Here is an 18,430-nt window from a genome sequence, read left to right on the forward strand (position 1 = left end):
AGGAGCCCCATGGTCTGAGAATCCGCCCCTGGATGGGCCTATTATGTCCATATTATGATATGAGATTAGATATCTTTTTGGATATTATAATATTGTAAGTGTTGTCTCTTAGTTTTAAAGGCTGCATTACAGTAACGTGATGTGATTTGCTGAACTTACCAGACTGTTCTTGCTGTTCAGTTATTTTCCTTTACCCTCTTAGTCCTCATATCCACATTACTGATGACTGTTTATTAAAAATCTTTCATTATGTAAACTCTGCAATATTGTCACAATATCAGTATTAAGTTTTGTAGTCAAAAATATTGTGATAGTTGATTTTTTTTTCATATGGCCCAGCCCTTCAGTATGATAAACTACAAACAAGGCTAGCTTACCAATGAGGCAAAAAGGACAATTGCCCCAAATTCACTATCAATTGATTTTTGGTTAGTTAATCAACTACAGATTGACCGATAAGGTAGCCTTCATTGTTATGCAATATTCATAACTCCCTTTTTTGTTTCCCTGGACAGTGTTTCCTTGTAACACAAAGAGAAAACACATAAATGTAGGAATATACTAATTTGTTTATCTGACTCAGATTCCTAAAACTCGCATTAGCTTTCTCTGAACTTTGATATTCTTGTACAGAACACACACCATAGATTTTGTCCCTCATGAAAGTAATAAAACAAAAATCATAGTAGTCACATGTGTTGCAGGTTGACATAGTGAGAAAATGAATCCTGAGCATTGGTCATGCAGGAAATTGAACATATTATAAAACCATCACTCATTTTAATATCTTTATTTCATTGCAACAAATAAACAAACAACACTGAGCCAGCACAACATATGTCATGTTTAAAACATGACAAGACAGATTTTACAGTTTTTTCATGATGTGTTTTTTTTTTATGTAACAGTAGACGATATCAATATATTTAACATCAATATCATGTATGCATGTTTCAGTCAAGGCTATATAGTTTAACACATTGTGTGACAATACCAGCAGTGTCATACCAGATAAATAAATAAGTTTGTATGAAATGGTACGCACGTAAAAAGAAGTCTTTACATCTTATAGATGTGAATATAAATAAATAAATACAATTAAAAAAACACATAAGGCATAATTGGAAAACAACATTACTTTGAGCCACACAGACTTGAGTAAACAACCACAGGTTTTAATCAGTTTACCCGTACAGTGTGTTTGCTATCAGACTGAATCATCTCAGACACTATGTTTAACAAACAGCTCATATCAGCTTGTGACGCAGCAGCTTGTTTTCCTAACATGATCTTTGTAATCACTCGCAGCGTCCTCATGGCCTAACACAGTAGTCCAACGACATTTTGTCTTCACCAGGATTGAGTTAAAATTCTTTTTGCCACTGAGACTAACCCTTAAAAGTGTAAGAACTAATCTCATCCCGTTTCTTATCAACTCCTGTCATTTGCTCCTATAGACGCCACAGAGAGGCCATTTGCTGATGGCTCACACAGGCGGGCGAGAAGGAATCCTACACATCAATCTCCAATAAAGATTTGCATCCCTCGTCAGCGGCAGAGCAAGAACTTTTTCAAAGCTGTGATGCTGAAGCCCTTGGACCTCATCTTCACCTTAATGTCCTCTTGAGTCTGTTTAAATGGAGTCTTCATCAGATAGGCAATCCTCCTGAAACCTTCCTCTAGTCCCATACCAGTGGTGGCTGAACAGGGCTGGACGAACCAGGCCCTTCCCTCGCACAGTTTTTCCAAGTACAGTGTCAGGCAAAGCGCTTCTATGCTCATAGCTTCGTGGAGGTCCTGTTTGTTGGCAAAGATCACGAGAGGAACTCCTCTGAGACACTCGTGCCTCAGGACCTGGTGAGTGGGGGAAGCAGATGAAAACACTTTAAATGCTGCAGTGTGAAACACTAAAGCACTGTAAAACATTTCAGACAAATAGCTCCATTGCATGAGGATGTTGTGTTAAACCTCCATCTATTAAGCATTAACCCATATAATATAAACACTCAATTTATGGATTATAGTTGTAAACAGAGATAAGGACATTTTTAGCATTAATTAATGTGTTTGTGAACAATTATAACTCCTCTTATGGAGCATCCGTGCCAGGTGCATGAACACATAATGGGAGATTGATAGTATAACAGTTATAATGTATTTATTTATTCATTTATTTATCAAGTAAATATTTCGTTAACTAGAAATCTTCTTCACTCTACTGGCAAATGAGCAAACTTGATGATGACATCCATGAGATCCTGCTCAAAACTGATTAAATCTAGATAAGTGAGCCATCAGTTAGGATTTAGTTTAGTTTTGATCACATTTATATACAGTTTTAAACCTGTCTGTGATCATTATCATTAAATATGATTACAGCTACAGTGTGCAGTGTTCATTAAAATTACTTAAAAAGATACAGTTACAGTTGTTGACAAATACATAAGCAATTTGATGTTCTTATATTTGCTTAAATTGTGCTATAAGCCATTAATTAAAGATTAAATCTCAGGACATTCATCATTCTGCACACTGAAGCTCAAACATTCAAGTAAAGTTACAATAAGGAAAACACATTTTTGGATGGAGCAGGACTTTAAGGGTTACTCTTAACAATTATCAAATATTCTCTGATTTAATTACCCGACGCAGCTCCTTGCGGGCCTCATCCAGCCGCTTTTGATCCCAGCTGTCCACCACAAACACCAGTCCAGCTGTATCAGGATAGTGATGCTTCCAGTGGGGCCTCATCTTCTTCTGGCCCCCGACATCCCAAACTGTGAGGCCTGGGCTGCTCCTGTCTGTCTCCAGTGTCTCCACATTAAAGCCCACAGTTGGCACAGTCACCACGCTCTCGTTGTACTTCAGTTTGTACAGCAGGGTGGTCTTTCCTGCTCCGTCCAGACCCAGCATCAGGACGTGTGCTTGTTGCTGAGGCTTGGATTCATGCATGCCCATGTCCTAGAAGTGCAGGTCGTGTCTATATATGGGAAAAAAAGATGGCTTCTTCTTTCTGTCCAGCTAGGTGCCTGCTCCCAGTGGCTCCTTTTGTACTGACTATCTGTAGGCTTAGTGTGTCTGGTCTCTTATGGAGACTGTCCGCAATCAGTATGCCTTATGTACTCACAGGCAGTGACCCCTCCCTTCTGTTGTGATGGGATTGCTCTTGCCCCTGCGTAGCTTTCAGTAAATCTATTTATAGCCAAAGTGACAGTGCAACTAACTGCATACAGTTCTCTGGTTGCCACAGCACAGTTAGGGGAGTCATATCACACCTGCTACAGATCATCATACACAGCAGCAACCAGGAAGTCCATGTTTGGTTTAATGGCAAGATTGGGTTTCTTCCTGTCTGGAAGTCTCGTAGAAGTGATATCATTTTGTTGGAGGATTACTTGCCCCGGGCAGATGGGTAAATGTAGTTTTATCTTTAGACTGACAATATGTAGGCTGAATGTGACTTCAGGAAACCTCTAGCACATTTTGAATTATCATGATAGATTAAAGTGTTGTACAATATTGTACCACAGTAGGAATGGATAGTATGATCCAAATGTTTATGCTGGCTGAATTCTGTTTTGATTTTTCCAATAAAAAGATTACTGTAAAAGTCTGCATCGTGACTTTAGGCTGATTGATAGATTACATTTCTGGATTGTTTCTGTTTTTTTTTGTAGCTGTTCTCAGTCTCATTATGTGGGATTCAGACAATTTAATTATTGACTAGTGTAATGTCATCCAACTTGGAATAAGCAGAAAATAATGACGTCAGTAGCAAAATAAACTTGGTGTATTGCCCAGCCCTTACATCATAATAAATGCAGACTGCTGTAATCTTCTAATCACCCAGCAGGTGGCATGGGCTGACTAAAGTCAAGCTTTGCAAAAACTGAAGGGTCACTGTCCATTGTTTAGTCTCTTTGACTGCAAAAATAAACCATGACAGACCACTTTGTGGAGAAACCTGGCAAAAGAACAAGCATTTGTAATACTTAATGGGAATATTAAAGGAATGCTTCACCCCTCAAATAACCATTTGTGTATCAAGTATTTGGTCCATGTTAGGTTGAATTCGTGTAGAAGACATTTTTCTTGCATCCCTACACAGTGAATGAAGAATCCAAAAAAAGAGACAATTCTTAATGAATTAAAGTAAAAGGGTGCCACGTGTAAAAACAGCAGAAATATCTCAAAACATCTGTTTACACTTGTCCCACATCTTCGGCTGTATAATCAAAGTCTCATTTCTCCAGTCAGGGCTGAGAAGTCTCAAACACACAGCCTTTTCTGATGGGGAACTGAACTAAATGTAAAACCTAACTATTTCTCTCTCAAGCCAGACTCCATTGACAAAAACAGTAGTTTTACCTTGTTGAACACAGGGGATGTTGGTCTACTGCTGCCTCAATTAGTCAGTTTGTGTTACTGTGTGACTCTAGTGTTTTAAATGGTTAGTTGAGATTCACCAAAATCACACAATGACACAAATAAACCATCTGATCCAGGCAGAAGTAGACCAACATCCCCCATGTCCAGCAAGGTAAAATTACTGTTTTTGTCAATGGAGTCTGGCTTTGAAGAGAGCATAGGTAAGTTTTACTTTTAATTCTTGGATTTTTGGATGATTTGTCCAGCGGAGGCATGCAGGAAAAACAAAGTTTTCTTCACAGATTCAACACAGGGATTATTTGATATACAGATGTTAATTTGGGGGGTGATGCCAAAGTGCAAATCTGCAAAGCATACAGGAAAACAAGTTGTCTTATTTTTACTATCACTAGTGACATTTCTCCTTTTCCTAGGATAAACTGTAATCTATCTGGCATAGCATTTTCTGTTCTTATTTTCTGTATGTCTGTGTTGTTGTCTCTGCTTTATCTGTATGAGTTACTTTCGTATTTATATTTTCTAAAAAGAAACAAAACACGAGCACAAAGAAAATGATCATTTATCATTTTAATGTTACCTTTTTGATTTACATTTTAAAATTTCAGAATTCTTTTATTTAATTTTTTTTACAGTTTATTAAAGTCAACAAAAACAAGTACAAATGCCACATAAACACTCTGTAAGGTACATTATCAAGGAAGAATGTGAACAGAAAAAGCACAAACAGTTTTATCTGATATATATCTCTGAAGTTAAACAATCCAGGAACAGGCGCATTGCTTTCTTCATTGCTGTATAAACAGTAGAGGGCTGATACTAACGTGAGGACAGTATGTACATTCATCTTACAATTCCATGTCTCTTGGAGACATCTCTTACGACAATGATATTCTACATGTGAGTTAACAAGGTGTGACACCAAAGTCGTGCAGTGTACATGGCATGATCGACTGCGTTACATTAACACCCGAGAAGTAGTTTTGGCAGCAGACTTCATAACGGGAAATTAACAGTTAAAAAAATAAGGCAACAATAACTCGTTTTCATTCAAAGGCTTGTTACATTTTCAGTTACAGTTCAGGGAAAAGTCATGTGTGATCAGGATGAAGACGACAAGGCATTAACAGATGACACTGTGACAATAAGGTGTCGATTTCAGTACATGTGCTGTGTATTTCATGTACACTTATGAAATGATAATGTAAGAAAAGTCAGATAAAGGAATAGCGTGTCAATATGTAAAAAAAGAAGCCTACTAAAAGGGCTGTAAATCTCACGTGATAACTCAATTATTACCGTACAAGTTTAAATCAATAGTTATTTTATTTTCAATTGATGTGACAAACCTTGTAAAATAATAATTAGCAGCTCCAGTGACAGTAAAATGTTACGTTATCACCACAAGGTATTGCTTTGAACAGTTGTTTTACATTTTAAACCCATCTAAAGTGAGATTTGCTTTGACAACCTGCTGCATTATCCAACAGTTATTACATTATCAGTAGTTGCATGGATTCTGAAAAGATGGGGATCAAATTAGAGTCTAAAGAATCAGAGAATCAGAAGAGAAATGAGACTTTATCAGTACAGAAACTAACAGCAATCATTTTAAGTGAACTAAGACATTCAACATCTAAACGTATAAAATTCAAGACAAAATTCTTACATCGAGAATTCCCACGTTCAGCACATGTGGTGTGACCACTGTGGTTGGTTCTATTGCTGTACAATGTGAGTGATGAGATTTGAACAGGCGTATGCACATTATCATTTGTGTTGTTCATGTGTAAAGGGAATAAATTCATGTTTGCACCAGTGATGTGTGTTTGATCCAGGACTAAATTAAAAAAAAAAAATTCAGTGCAGTCTCCCGGTAGACGTCAGTACAATTAAATGTTGTGGAAACACACAGTTAGGAAACTAAGAATATAAAAATTAGTGGTCACATAGACTTTGAGTGACAGACATCACCTTTGAAATAATGTGGAAGTGAAACTTCATGCTAGCTTGTATATTTTAAATTTCTCATTATTGGCTAGACAATGAATTGGTTGTTAACGTGACATCTATCACTGTTTCTTCACACACACACACACACACACACACACACACACATATTGGTGCAGACACATGGGCATACCCACAGCTGCACAAAGCTAAATCTGTTTATTTGCATAACAGTGACCCAGCTTCCATTACGGTATCAGAACAAAAATGGCTAAGCCTAAATGAAAGACGTTTTCTTACAAGTGTCACTTTTACAGCAGTAAAAGTGGGGGGGGGGGGGGGGGGGAGATGGCATGGTTTGATGCACTAACGTCTGTAAATATCTGTGATAGAAATAGTTCTCGCTCAAAAAGTTGCGGGCTCAGTTTTTAAATCTTTCATCTTAAGCCTATCTTACTCTTACTTACATAGATACTGTGTGTCGTGGATGGGTGGTCTATTGCTCGCTGGCCTTGCCTTTAAACTTGACCACCATGACAGTGATGTTGTCAGGGCAACCACGGTAGAAGGACTGGAGGACGATGCTCTTGGCGCCAAAATGAGGCTCACCCAGTCGTTCCCTGATGAAGCGAACCGCCTCCTCGTTGCTGAAGGTGTCCCACAGGCCGTCCGACGCCAGGATCATGAACTCTGGCTGCAGCTTGTTCAGGTCAAACGACATGATGTCTGGATCGGGAATGACCACGTTGAGGTTCTTCAGGGGGTAATCGCCCAGGGAACGGGACATGGCCAAGATTCCCTGGACGCGCCACGAGCCATTGAAGCTGATGAAGCCACCTGAGGAGGAAGAAGGGCAATGGTTGGAAAGTGATGAATCAAAGAGCGAGAGGTGGATGTGCGGAGGATGGAGGGACACAAAGGTGAGAGGAAAAAGCAGAGAAACACATGTTTTCCACATTACTGCCATTATACTGCAAGACAAAAGATTATTTTTGTTCCTTTGAAGCATCTGGCAGAATGTCCGTCCATTTCCATCAACTATGAGACCGCTGTGTTCACATCAAAGTGCAAATAATAATATGGATCAGTGCCACTGACATGTTTTCACTCAGTGCTCACCGTTCCTGCTCATGGAACGCAATTGTTTATGTTGGATACATTTCAATTCATGTCACATCCTGTGAGTACAGCTGTGTATCCTCACTGGCTTTGACAGATTTGCAAGCAGGGAATTGCACTGGAAATGATAAGATGAAGACTTCCATACTAGGTCACGATGCCTCCCTAATTCCTAGCGAGCAAGGCCACAGCCAGGATTTTAAAAATACTGAGGTTGAGAGTTCAGGCTGTAAATAATCCCATTATGTGTAACTCTCTATTATAAACTGCACTTAAGTTAGCTAAAATCTCCAAACTCCCAGAGATCACAGAGGGCATGACCTCGCTGTCCTCAATAGCAGCTACTTCAGCAGCTACTGCCTCTTGAGTTAAGTGCTTTGACGTAATTGTTGGGAAACATAATGTACAAATTGCAACTACAATCAAGAGCGACATGAGTCACTAAGTTATTAACTGAAGCAGTTAGCTGCTGAGGGCGGCAGTTGAACGAATGAATGCATTAATTAGCAAACATTTCTGTCCTCACATTATCATTAGACTGGGTTTATTTGTCTTCACCTAAACAACAGCTTGCATTTATTTGACATTAATTCATGTCATTATTTAGTTACTTTTCATTCCTGTACAGTCAGCACCAAGCATGGATGGATTACTGAATGGGCCTACCGGGCACAAGCCCTGGCGCCAAAAGTGTCAGGGGTTCTCCTGGCCTTCATTGGCAAAATGCCACTCAAATTAACATCTACCAATCAGGAAGAGACACAAAGGGACCACAAAGAGATGCAAAGGAACCGCGAAGAGACACAAAACCACAAAAAGATGCCTAACAATGACAAAGAGATGCAAAACAACAACAAAAAACAGAGGCAAAACCACCACATAACCTGTCTCTCTTGATCCTATGTAGGAGAGGTGGTGGGGCCTTTTGCATATCTGTGCCCAGGGGCCCAGTGTCTCATAATCAGTCCATGGCACCAAGTTTATTGAAAATGCAACGTGTCAATCAGAGGACTGTCAGGCATCAAACTAACGTAATCGAATATCATTCTTGTGCTACAGCCACAGACTGAAAAAAAGTCACTAATGTCTAATAACTGATTTAAAAAAAAAATCTTAATATGACATTAACAATGTATCCTAAGATGCGCAGAATGCAATAAAAAAATGAAAATAAATTACTTTACCGGTACATTCTATCAAGTAAATAAATAAATAAATAAATAAAATAAAATAAATTAAATCACATTAAAATAAAAATAAATAAATAAAAATAAAATGAAATGAAATAAAATAAAAATAAAAGGACATTAAATCATAGTAAAATAGAATAAAAAAAAACATATAGGATCTTCCCTCACATTGGTCAACAAGTCTTATATACAAGTGATAATCTTCATAACCTATAAAAAAAAAACATGCAGAAAATTTAAGTAGTAAAAGTCAACAAATGAAGAAAGATACAAGAACAATAGAATATCAACTACCATTAAGGAAACATCAAGTAAACAGTCAATGTAAAATGCTTGCTAAAAATGTTGTGCTGTATTCTTTGGCTCCTACAAGTCCATTTAGTGGCACAAGGATTTAGTGGCATCTAGCAGTGAGGTTGCAGAACTGAAACTGAAACTGTGTGCTTAGCATGTGGCAGACATATGGTGGCTGAGAACATGAAAATGCGAATGGCCCTATCTAGAGCCAGGGTTTTGTTTATCTGTTCTGGGCTACTGAAGAACAACATGGCAGACTCTGTGGAGGAGGACCTGCTCTGTATGCAACTGCTCATCTAAGGTAATAAAAACAAAAAAACTAGACGAACGAAACATAGTCATGAATATGACACATCATTTCTGCTACTAGATGCCCCTAAATTCTGCACACTGGACTTTTAGGATACGTTGTTTGTCCAATTTAAGGGATTTCTGTGGCTCCATATGAAGATCTCCTCATTTGTCATTCTTTCAGTGCATAGACAGCACTTCATTTAGCATTTAGGAGTTACAGCAGTGTCAAGAAAATCAGGTTTCCCTCATTAATATGTAAATGTACGCAGCAAAATGCTCCAAGACTCTAATCAGATCATCAGCTCTACCTGTGGAGCCGGTGGTGTAGGTATAAAGTTTCTATCATTAATTGTTCCTGCGTGTCTGTCTTTACAAGAACGTGTCACAGAGACAAACAGCACTGTATCAAGATGATGGTACTTCATGAGAGAGGATGAACTGTAGTTTCTATACACAGGTAGAGAGATGATCTGATTATATGCCCCTTATTAGTACATTAGTGGTTTCTGTATCTGTGATTAAAACTAGATGCCCTCCTCACTGAAGTAAAAACAGTATGAAATCATCTGCTGTATCATAACTGCAAGCATGTTACATGAATGTAAACCTAATCTGTTTTTTAGTACCCAGTCAGACCATTAGATGGAGATGGCGGGCTATCCTGACAGTGACCACACTGACTGACTAATCTGGCAACCTGCCATCAAACTCTCCTCAGCACAGAGAGTATGCAGATAGGGCAGGAGGGAGAATTATGCCTTCAAATACACCTTAAATACTGTGCACTGTCTGGCTGCATTCGATAACATGCTGCTTCAGAGGCAGATTGTGTTATCAGTCACTGGGGTTTGATGTCAGCCCAAGCACACAGACACAAGAGGTGGAAAAAAAGGATAATGGTGCTCAGCTTTGATCATAAGAACACTTTTAATGCTTTCATGACAACAATCTGAGTTTTGATGTTCCCCTCTAGTTGTAACTAAAGCCTTGTTCTCCTGCTCAGGAAAAAAAACATCAACTGGTTTGGGCCGCAGCCGGTTTCTCACCAGCCTTTTTGATCCTCTTGCGTTCTTTGAGCTGGTAGGGTTTGTGGTCATGCGACAGGGGAATGGCGTTGCCGTCCTTATCGCAGAGAACTCCACGTGAATCTCCGACGTTGGCCACTGTCAACTCCTTGTCGGACAGCAGAGCCACCAGACACGTAGTACCTGAAACAGATGGAGGAGAGAGGCGAGCAGGAGGGGAACAGAGGAAGATGGAGAAGGAGAAGGTTGGGGGAGAAGGAAGTACGTGAGATCAGAATTAGAGTGTGCTACATGTAATATTGTAATTTAGTACATTGATAGAAACCATTCATGGACAAAATAAACAGACAAGATTGTCGTTTTATGGCATGCAGCTTATCAAATTCCTGACAATTTACATACAATACATTTTTGCATATATCATACAGCAAGACTAACTCTAAGTTGGCAAAAATGTTGGTACATGAGTTGCTGAGTTGATGTCATTTGTGCAAAAACATGGCGTACGAAAGTAAATGTTCAATGCTGTCCATGTAGAGTGACCTAGATTAGTTAGGAAAGTTATTTATTAGCATACGTTGGGTAAAACAATGTTTTAGTAGTGTTAGGGGATGTACTGGTGCAGCTGGGATGACATCACGTTGTAATGTAAAGCCTCAATGTGTTGTTTAAATGCTCTGAGCAATAAAGTACAACACATCTTCTTTGTAGCGTCCATGTTGTTTCCTGGTTATGAATGAAAGCTCATGAACACACCAAAGTCAGAGGAACAACCTCCCAACTCAGATAATGGGACCATACGAGGACCATGTCAGGCTGTAGATCAGAGAGGGGCTAATTGCTAGCACCAGCATGCTAATAGCTCATAATGACGATGCTAACATGCTAATGTTTAGCAGATATCATGTTTACTATCTATTTTAGTGTGTTAGCAGCTTACATTTGCTAATTAGCGCTAAACAGAGTATAGCTGAAGCTTAAGTCTTCTGTCTTGCAGGTGTTTGGTCATAAACTAATTTAACCTTTGACCTCATGATGGCGCTAGATGAAAAGGCAGGAGATCATTTGAGTTAATATGATTTAATCTGAAGGGGATGTAAATGTGTGTGACAGATTTCATGGCAGTCCGTCCAACAGTTGTAGAGACATTTCACCCAGAACATAAAATGTCAACCTCATGGTGGTGCTAGAGGAAAACTGAGGGTGTCAGTAGGTCATCAGGGTTCATCCTCTGGTGTCCAGGAATGGACCTCTGACGGAGCGACACTGCCATCGCTAGAGCCACACTCTGGTGCTAGTGTGGCTGAAATAATCCAATGCTGCCATAAAACAGCCCTGCTTAAAAATTAAGTTCCGCCTGAAAAATTTTTATCAACTCATGGTATGTATTGATATCACCCAACCCTAAATATAGCAACCTTAATTAAAAACTTCAGTAATCCAAGAAGAAAAGCTGCCTCCCTCTCTCCCTCCCTCCCTCCTGCTCTAAAGCGAAACACATGAATCATGTGCAAACATTGCAAAAACTCTTTGAAGTAACATTTCTCCCTTGTACCACTGTCTGAAACGCTTTCATTTCTTCTCCTCCTTCCTCTCTTTGTTTAGCTTCCCGGCCAGGCAGAACAGAGTCTGGACTCAGAATCTGAGGCCTATTGTGTGAGATCCAAAGTCCTGTAGAGAAAGAACAGATCTGCCTGTTTGGCCATCTGCTCACACAGAGAAAAGACAAAACTGCAGAGAGAGACAGAGAGGGAGAGGAGGGAACAAAGGAGGGAGGAAGAAAAAAAAAGTGGAGAAAGTAGGGGGTCCTACTAGTCTGGACCACCTGGGCAGAGAGGAGTTCCACATCTGGGTGTGATCCTGACTGACAGCTTACAGTATGTCTCTGAATACAATAAATCTATTTCCCCCATGAAGGGTCCTCTGATTCAGTTCTACACCTGACGCCGTCACAGTACGTGAGGAATCACATGAGAGCGGTAACACAGGCAGCAGTGGATGCAGATGAATTGAGGACGAGTGGAGAGAGCTCGGAGAGGAGAGGAAAGAACGAGAGAAGAGATTACTTCTCAGCAGGACAATGATTTTATTACTCCCATTTATAGCTCGGGGTGAGAAAAAAGTGATAAACAGAAGAAAAAAAAAGTAATTGACAGAAAATAACTATGAGGAAAAAGCACAAGCTGGAAGCAAGGCTCAGATGAATGAAGTGAATGTTGATGCCACTTAATTGTAAACGACTTACTAAGTCTTTTACGCGGTTTGTGAAAAATCCATTTCTATTAGTTTCATCATCGTATGCATCCCTAATCCTGCTGCTGGTGCCTATAGCTGCCGCTGCACTGTGCCATGCTGTCCAGCTAATTATCCTTATCTAGTTCCCATGGCGATGGAGATAATGGACTGAGGTGCCTTGCTAGCACACCCTTCCCCAATTAGCCCAGCCATGCCAAGCACACGTTCAGCATTCCCTATTAAAATGGCACCATGACCTGTATGCACCCTCTGCTCACGCTGCTAATTATTGGCTTAGCTTGGCCAGGCACACCTTCAACACTCCAATAAGATTAACATCTCAGCCCCCCGTTAGTCTCCCACTCCAATTTGTATCATTGCACTGATTCACTCCCCCGGAGTTCGACTCTGGAAAGCACAAGTGTCCATATAGCAGCAGAATACACCCCATGGATTTATGGTCTTAACTGAGCTGCTTGGCATTTAGGTGAAAAATGAGAGGGCAGGACTGAAACCACCCCTCCCTCGCCCCGGCTCATTGTCTCCTTCAAACTCAAACGAAACACAAAAACACTACCTGCCCATTAGTCCACCCACAACATGATTTTTCCCCCCAAAGAGCTGCTGTCCTGTCTCACCTGCCTTCCTTGGACTTGCACTGTTAACATTTAAAGCTATTTTTAGCGTTGTGTGCTGCATAAAGCATTTTAAACTGCTTTCTAAAGTCTGTGCGGCACTCTGAATTTGCATACCATGCCACTATGAAGCTTAAAAAAACCCTCTGCTTTCATAATGTATAGTTTTTACTCCATTCATTCCTAAATAACTAGCTGCCTCGGGGGCCAGCCTCTGCCTTTTTGAAGCAGTATGTGAGATTCCTCTTTGGGCTCCTATGTACATGTGCAGCAATTATTTCTCCAGGGTGTTTATTCTTCCTTTTATAATTCTTATGATACAAAATAGATGGTAGATAATTATCCAACATAAACCGCAGTGGCATACAGGTCATATCTGGGAGCAGCCCATGACGTGACAGGTTTATCGATCTGAGTATCTCCTCTTATTATGCAAGGTGGTAATGGCAACCTTGTGGGCTAGGAAGTGGTTTTAAAGAGTAATCGACCAATTTAGAAATGTACTCCTATTCCCTCTAACACTGTGGGAGTCCTGATGGACAATTTTTTAAAAAAGGATCAAAATCGATTCACTAAATATCACAATTTTTACCTTTAGAGAGACAAACTCTAGAAAAACATGACTGTGGTTTATAATGATAGTCAGTGTACTGTTACGTTTGTGTGCCGTATGAAATGCTGTTCGTTTTATTCCACACATTCCTTTTCTTTGTCACAACCTGGTGCCTACATTAACCACAATGCTTAGTGTGTAACGCTAGCAGTGGCTGATATAGCCTCAAGCACAGATGAGAAACAGGCTACAGAGGTATAGTGAGGGCACTCCTTCCTATCTCCTCACCCCGAGATTTTTATCTTTTTCAAACTTGTAGTTTTCAACTCTAACAAATGCTGCCGACTCTGCTTTACAACTTTTATCTCTTTCCTCTTCACACAACCAACAGGGTGCAGGAAAACCAGCGCCTGGAGTCTTTACACACTTTAACAACTTTAAACACAAAAATCTTGAATGAAATCAATGAGTTTTTCATGCGGCGATCAGACATTTGGAGCACTTTTAAATCCAACATCAAACTTGCAAAGGCTCTAAGGTTGCTTGACATGATAGATAATTCATCACAATGAGAAACCTTCCTATCTGACGGTCCTGCAGTCATGCAGCGAGCAAGAACGGCTTTAAAAGAGTCTCCTTGGTGAGTTCAGGAAACTCAGGCGATGGAAATGTTGAAGTCGGCTGCCAAAAACCACTGCGATGATGAGCTGTGTGGTTATATAACAATAACTGTCATATCTCAGATGTCAGAGCCTGTAAAACCTGTTTCTAGGGACAGAGACTAATAAGATTTTATTGATACCAATGCCATTATTGATTCTGTTTATAGGTCTGATTCTTTATCAGTTCCCTTATTGGTTCCTGATGATTTTTCTGTGTGGAAAAAATTAGGCCTACACAAGTTTTTAGCATTAACACAACTGTTTTATGACCTCTGAGTCTGAACACAGTGTCCAAACTGTGTCATTATCTAAAATGGATAAAATGAGAGAATATTTGTACAGCACTCCTTTCCATTTGAATGTTTTGAATCACATAAAAAATCTGCTAAGCCTGCCTGCTTGGTGCTAATGTTATCATACCACAGGATATTTACCCTCAGTAACTGATTTGCTGCTCTTCTGGGAAGCAGTCACTCGTGCGTAGTGTCAAAAACATGGAATTTCTGGAGTGTGAGCCCGTGTTGTGTGGAAAGATGTTTCAGCATATTGCTGGTGTTTCCACTCTTACTTCCAAAAATCACTTTACAGACATTACAAGCAGCACTGTTGTCATATTTCCTCTTAAAACGAAGCCAGGCTTTGGACTGTTTATTCCTCTCCGCCATGACTCTTTCTTGTTGGAAGTTTTCTGCAGTGTAGATGCATGAGTTTGAAATCATTGTTTTTGTTATGTAAAGACGTCAGAAAAATATGCCGGCATCGATAAAAGCAACCGATAAGCTCAGAGACCTACGATTCTGGTGGATTGGACAATACCTCCACCTTACACGTTTCCCAGTGCACGTTTGTCTCCACTGTACATTAGTAAAACTTAAATGGGATATTATTATCTTTTTTGTGTCTTCTTATTCTTTAATTTAACTTGATTCCAAAAAACATTTTGTCTTTTTGTATCCTGCAGATACACACTTCTACATGTTGTCAATCTGTGGGTCCATATTTTTATGCAGTCTTGCCAAAGGTTGCAGCATTTAGGCACTTAAGCCTGATTTATGGTCTGCATTAAATCAACGACGTACCTACGTTGTAGGTTACGTGGCTACGCAGGAGGCTCGCCGTAGCCCCCGGCGTCGTTTAACGTGCACCTCCCAAAAAATGTAACTACACGTCAAGGCGAAGCAGACCCAGCGCAGACCGAGAGGGCTGTGATTGGATTGGTTTGCTTGGTAGCAACGCATTTCCGGTTCCGTATTTTCAGATTGCGCCATCCCCGCCATCTTTAAACATCTTCTGTTGCGATGTAGATGTTGCAGTATTAACATACTTTCTTCGACATCCAACAACTCCAGCTCCAGCAAGATTATCTCTCTCTCGGTCGCCATTGTTCACTGTGACCGGAAAAGCTGGAAGCTAAACAAAGAATCAACTAGAGACGACGATAACCACTCAGGAAAGGAACGCAGCCCCCTACCACTCTGGCGGTGACTTTCACTGCGACGAAATGGAGTGATGGAGAAGTTCGAAGGGTTCACGACAGCGTCACAGCAATGACGTAGGTACGTCGTAGGTACGCCGCAGGACCATAAATCAGGCTTTACACTGTAAAGCACAACCCAAAATACAGTATGTACTGCATGGATCAGTATCAGTATCATCAAAGCCCTTTTTTATAGATTGCTATCTGCTAAAATGTTTGATCCAACTTCGATCCTTTATTTTTTAGCTGGCTACACAACAGCTGTCACAATACCTCATTGGAACTATTCTTGAACACGCAGCTGAACAAGTGAACCACAAAGCCACACACACAACAACAGTAAGCAGTCTCAATTAACAATATCAACACTGACAGCGAGCAGTCAACTTTGGGTTAAAAAACCCCACAAACAGTTGGTTTGTCTCTATTGCAGAAACACAGAACAGACTCAGAAAGTAGTGTTTCGTCTCATCTTGTTTAAAAAGACTTGGTAGAGTCACAAGCTCTCAGTGCTCTGCATACAAAATTGCAGAAATTACACCTCTTGCTCCACAGGTACATGTGAGTCACTTTTTGATCATCTTGCTGTAACTTCACTTCCAAAGGCAACACGAAGGCATCTATTCAGATCTGTTCACTGATGTGAAATGAGTCAGATACACTGGGTGACCTGTCTATGGTTACTAGGGTGATAAACAATTAAAGTAAGAAAAAAAAACAGTATAGGAACATTTACAGTGTACATAACTGGGGCTGTAAGACCAGTTTTGTCGTCGCTATTTGATGCCACTACAGTTGAAATGATGACTTGACAAACAGAACTAAAGGAGTAAACACTGAGGAGTTTGAACAAACTGCTGCAAACATACTTTGTGTGACCAAACATTTAGTTGAAGGAGAATGGAATGTAAAGTGCTTTCTTAAAGTAATCACACACTTCACTTAGAAAAAGAACAAAGATTAACATCACTGGAGCCAGAGCAGGAAGATGAAATGATAGCATCACAGCAATCACAGAAAAAAAGAGCTATCAACTGCGTCAACATCCAGCTAAATATAATCACAAAAGCAAATAAATGCAGAGCTGAGAGAAGCAAAATCTAAATGATTGGTGCTTAACAAAACCGAGCTGCACTCTGAAGAGAGTTTGAGAACATTCATATTGTTTGTGATGACACTTTAGGAAAGTCTAAAGATTTCTACACAGGAGGTATATAGTTTTTATAGCGGTATACTGTATAAAGATAAATTATATTGCAATACAATATCAACAGTTTGGCACCAGTAATATGAATACCTTGTGCTGCATTACTGACGCAGATGTATTCCCTTCCTCCCTGCAGATATCTGATTTCTAAAAGCTTCTACTTTCTGGGAGTTTGACATTGAAATGATGCTGTGTGTGTTCACGTGGCTGTGTGTGTGAAGACTTAGTCTCCACACACTCATTGTTTTATATCATCTGTCCATAAAACACAAAGTAAGTGTTGTCATGATACTGGAATGTCTAACTTTGATACAATACCTTCAAAAATATTGATATTCGAAACCATTTTTGATACTGTGGAAAAAAAATTGACATTAGGGGCATACAATCTAAAGTTTTTAGAGAAATATAACAATAACAAGGCATTGACATGACGACCACTTTTCTTTTTCTTAGCTAGTAGCAGAGAACAGCAGAATGGCTGTAGTGAAACTACTGAACTATTGAAACTACTGAAAAACTATTGAAACCGTTTTAAATATTCAGAATCGATATGTATCGATAAATTGATACTTTTGACAACATTGCTTTATAATGCAATAAATAAATCCAGAATACAGAACGTTTAATACCTGCTTTTTTTAAGGTATATTTAAAGGTATTTTTTTCTCTTCCAGAAGATAGATGGTGAGAATGTTTTCCCCAAAATATTCCTGCATATATTTCCACGATCTAATCACAAATCTTAAACGTCCCTAACCTGAACTGACACTTCTCCTGTCGTTGACACAAAAACATGAACGGCCTTATCTAGAGCCAGTGTTTGGTTTGTCCGTTCTGGGCTACTGTAGAACAACACGACCCACTCTATGGAAGAGGATCCGCTCCGTATGTAGGTATAAATGGCTCATTCTAAGGTAACGAAAACAGAACAATTCTTATTTCCAGGTGATTACAAACTAATGAAAACATAATTATGAATGTTATATTCCATTTCTGCCCCTAAATCCTGCACACTGGACCTTTAAGAGAGGACGCTCTATGTAAGATGACTTGGCTGAATTTACAGTCTAGTCTCTACATTGCTGCTTGCAACAATAACTACTGATTAATGGACTAATGCACTACTCAAGACTGCTGTGTGCTTGCGTGGGTGCAAATGTGTGCTGAGAAGCATGCCACACAGCTACATAAAGGTTAGCACCAACAGAATACCACAGCGCATTAAGGAGACTGTTTCCATAATAGACTCTAAGCTCCTGGCCATTCCATCAAAGTCCCATCTCCCTTATCTTTCTTTCAAGTGCTTTTGTTCGCTGATAAACAACAGAGGGATGAATGAACAGGGGGATAAATCTGATACGCTGTTGTCCTGGGGACTGGGAGCTGAATTGAGAGCG

General features: G+C 39.8%; 2 protein-coding genes across 2 annotated transcripts in view; both read right to left on the reverse strand.

Annotated features, from left to right (window-relative positions):
- Positions 1 to 775: 775 nt before the first annotated feature.
- LOC117259414 (ADP-ribosylation factor-like protein 14) lies at positions 776 to 3,128 on the reverse strand. Its single transcript, XM_033630735.2, has 2 exons — positions 2,644 to 3,128; positions 776 to 1,854 (listed from the first exon to the last, which is right to left on the reverse strand). Exons 1-2 carry the CDS (start codon positions 2,956 to 2,958, stop codon positions 1,549 to 1,551), a joined length of 621 nt encoding a protein of 206 aa, XP_033486626.1. The 5' UTR covers positions 2,959 to 3,128; the 3' UTR covers positions 776 to 1,548.
- Positions 3,129 to 4,941: 1,813 nt separating this feature from the next.
- The window catches only part of ppm1lb (protein phosphatase, Mg2+/Mn2+ dependent, 1Lb), a 63,442-nt gene continuing 49,953 nt past the window's right edge, over positions 4,942 to 18,430 (reverse strand). Inside the window, exons 3-4 of the mRNA XM_033631825.2 lie at positions 10,283 to 10,444; positions 4,942 to 7,173 (exon numbers count right to left, since the gene is read on the reverse strand). Coding sequence (XP_033487716.2) covers positions 6,833 to 7,173; positions 10,283 to 10,444 — 503 coding nt within the window. The 3' untranslated portion in view covers positions 4,942 to 6,832. The remainder of the gene's footprint in view (positions 7,174 to 10,282; positions 10,445 to 18,430) is intronic.

Source organism: Epinephelus lanceolatus, chromosome 4, assembly GCF_041903045.1.
Source record: "Epinephelus lanceolatus isolate andai-2023 chromosome 4, ASM4190304v1, whole genome shotgun sequence".
NCBI classification, from domain to species: Eukaryota; Metazoa; Chordata; class Actinopteri; order Perciformes; family Serranidae; genus Epinephelus; species Epinephelus lanceolatus.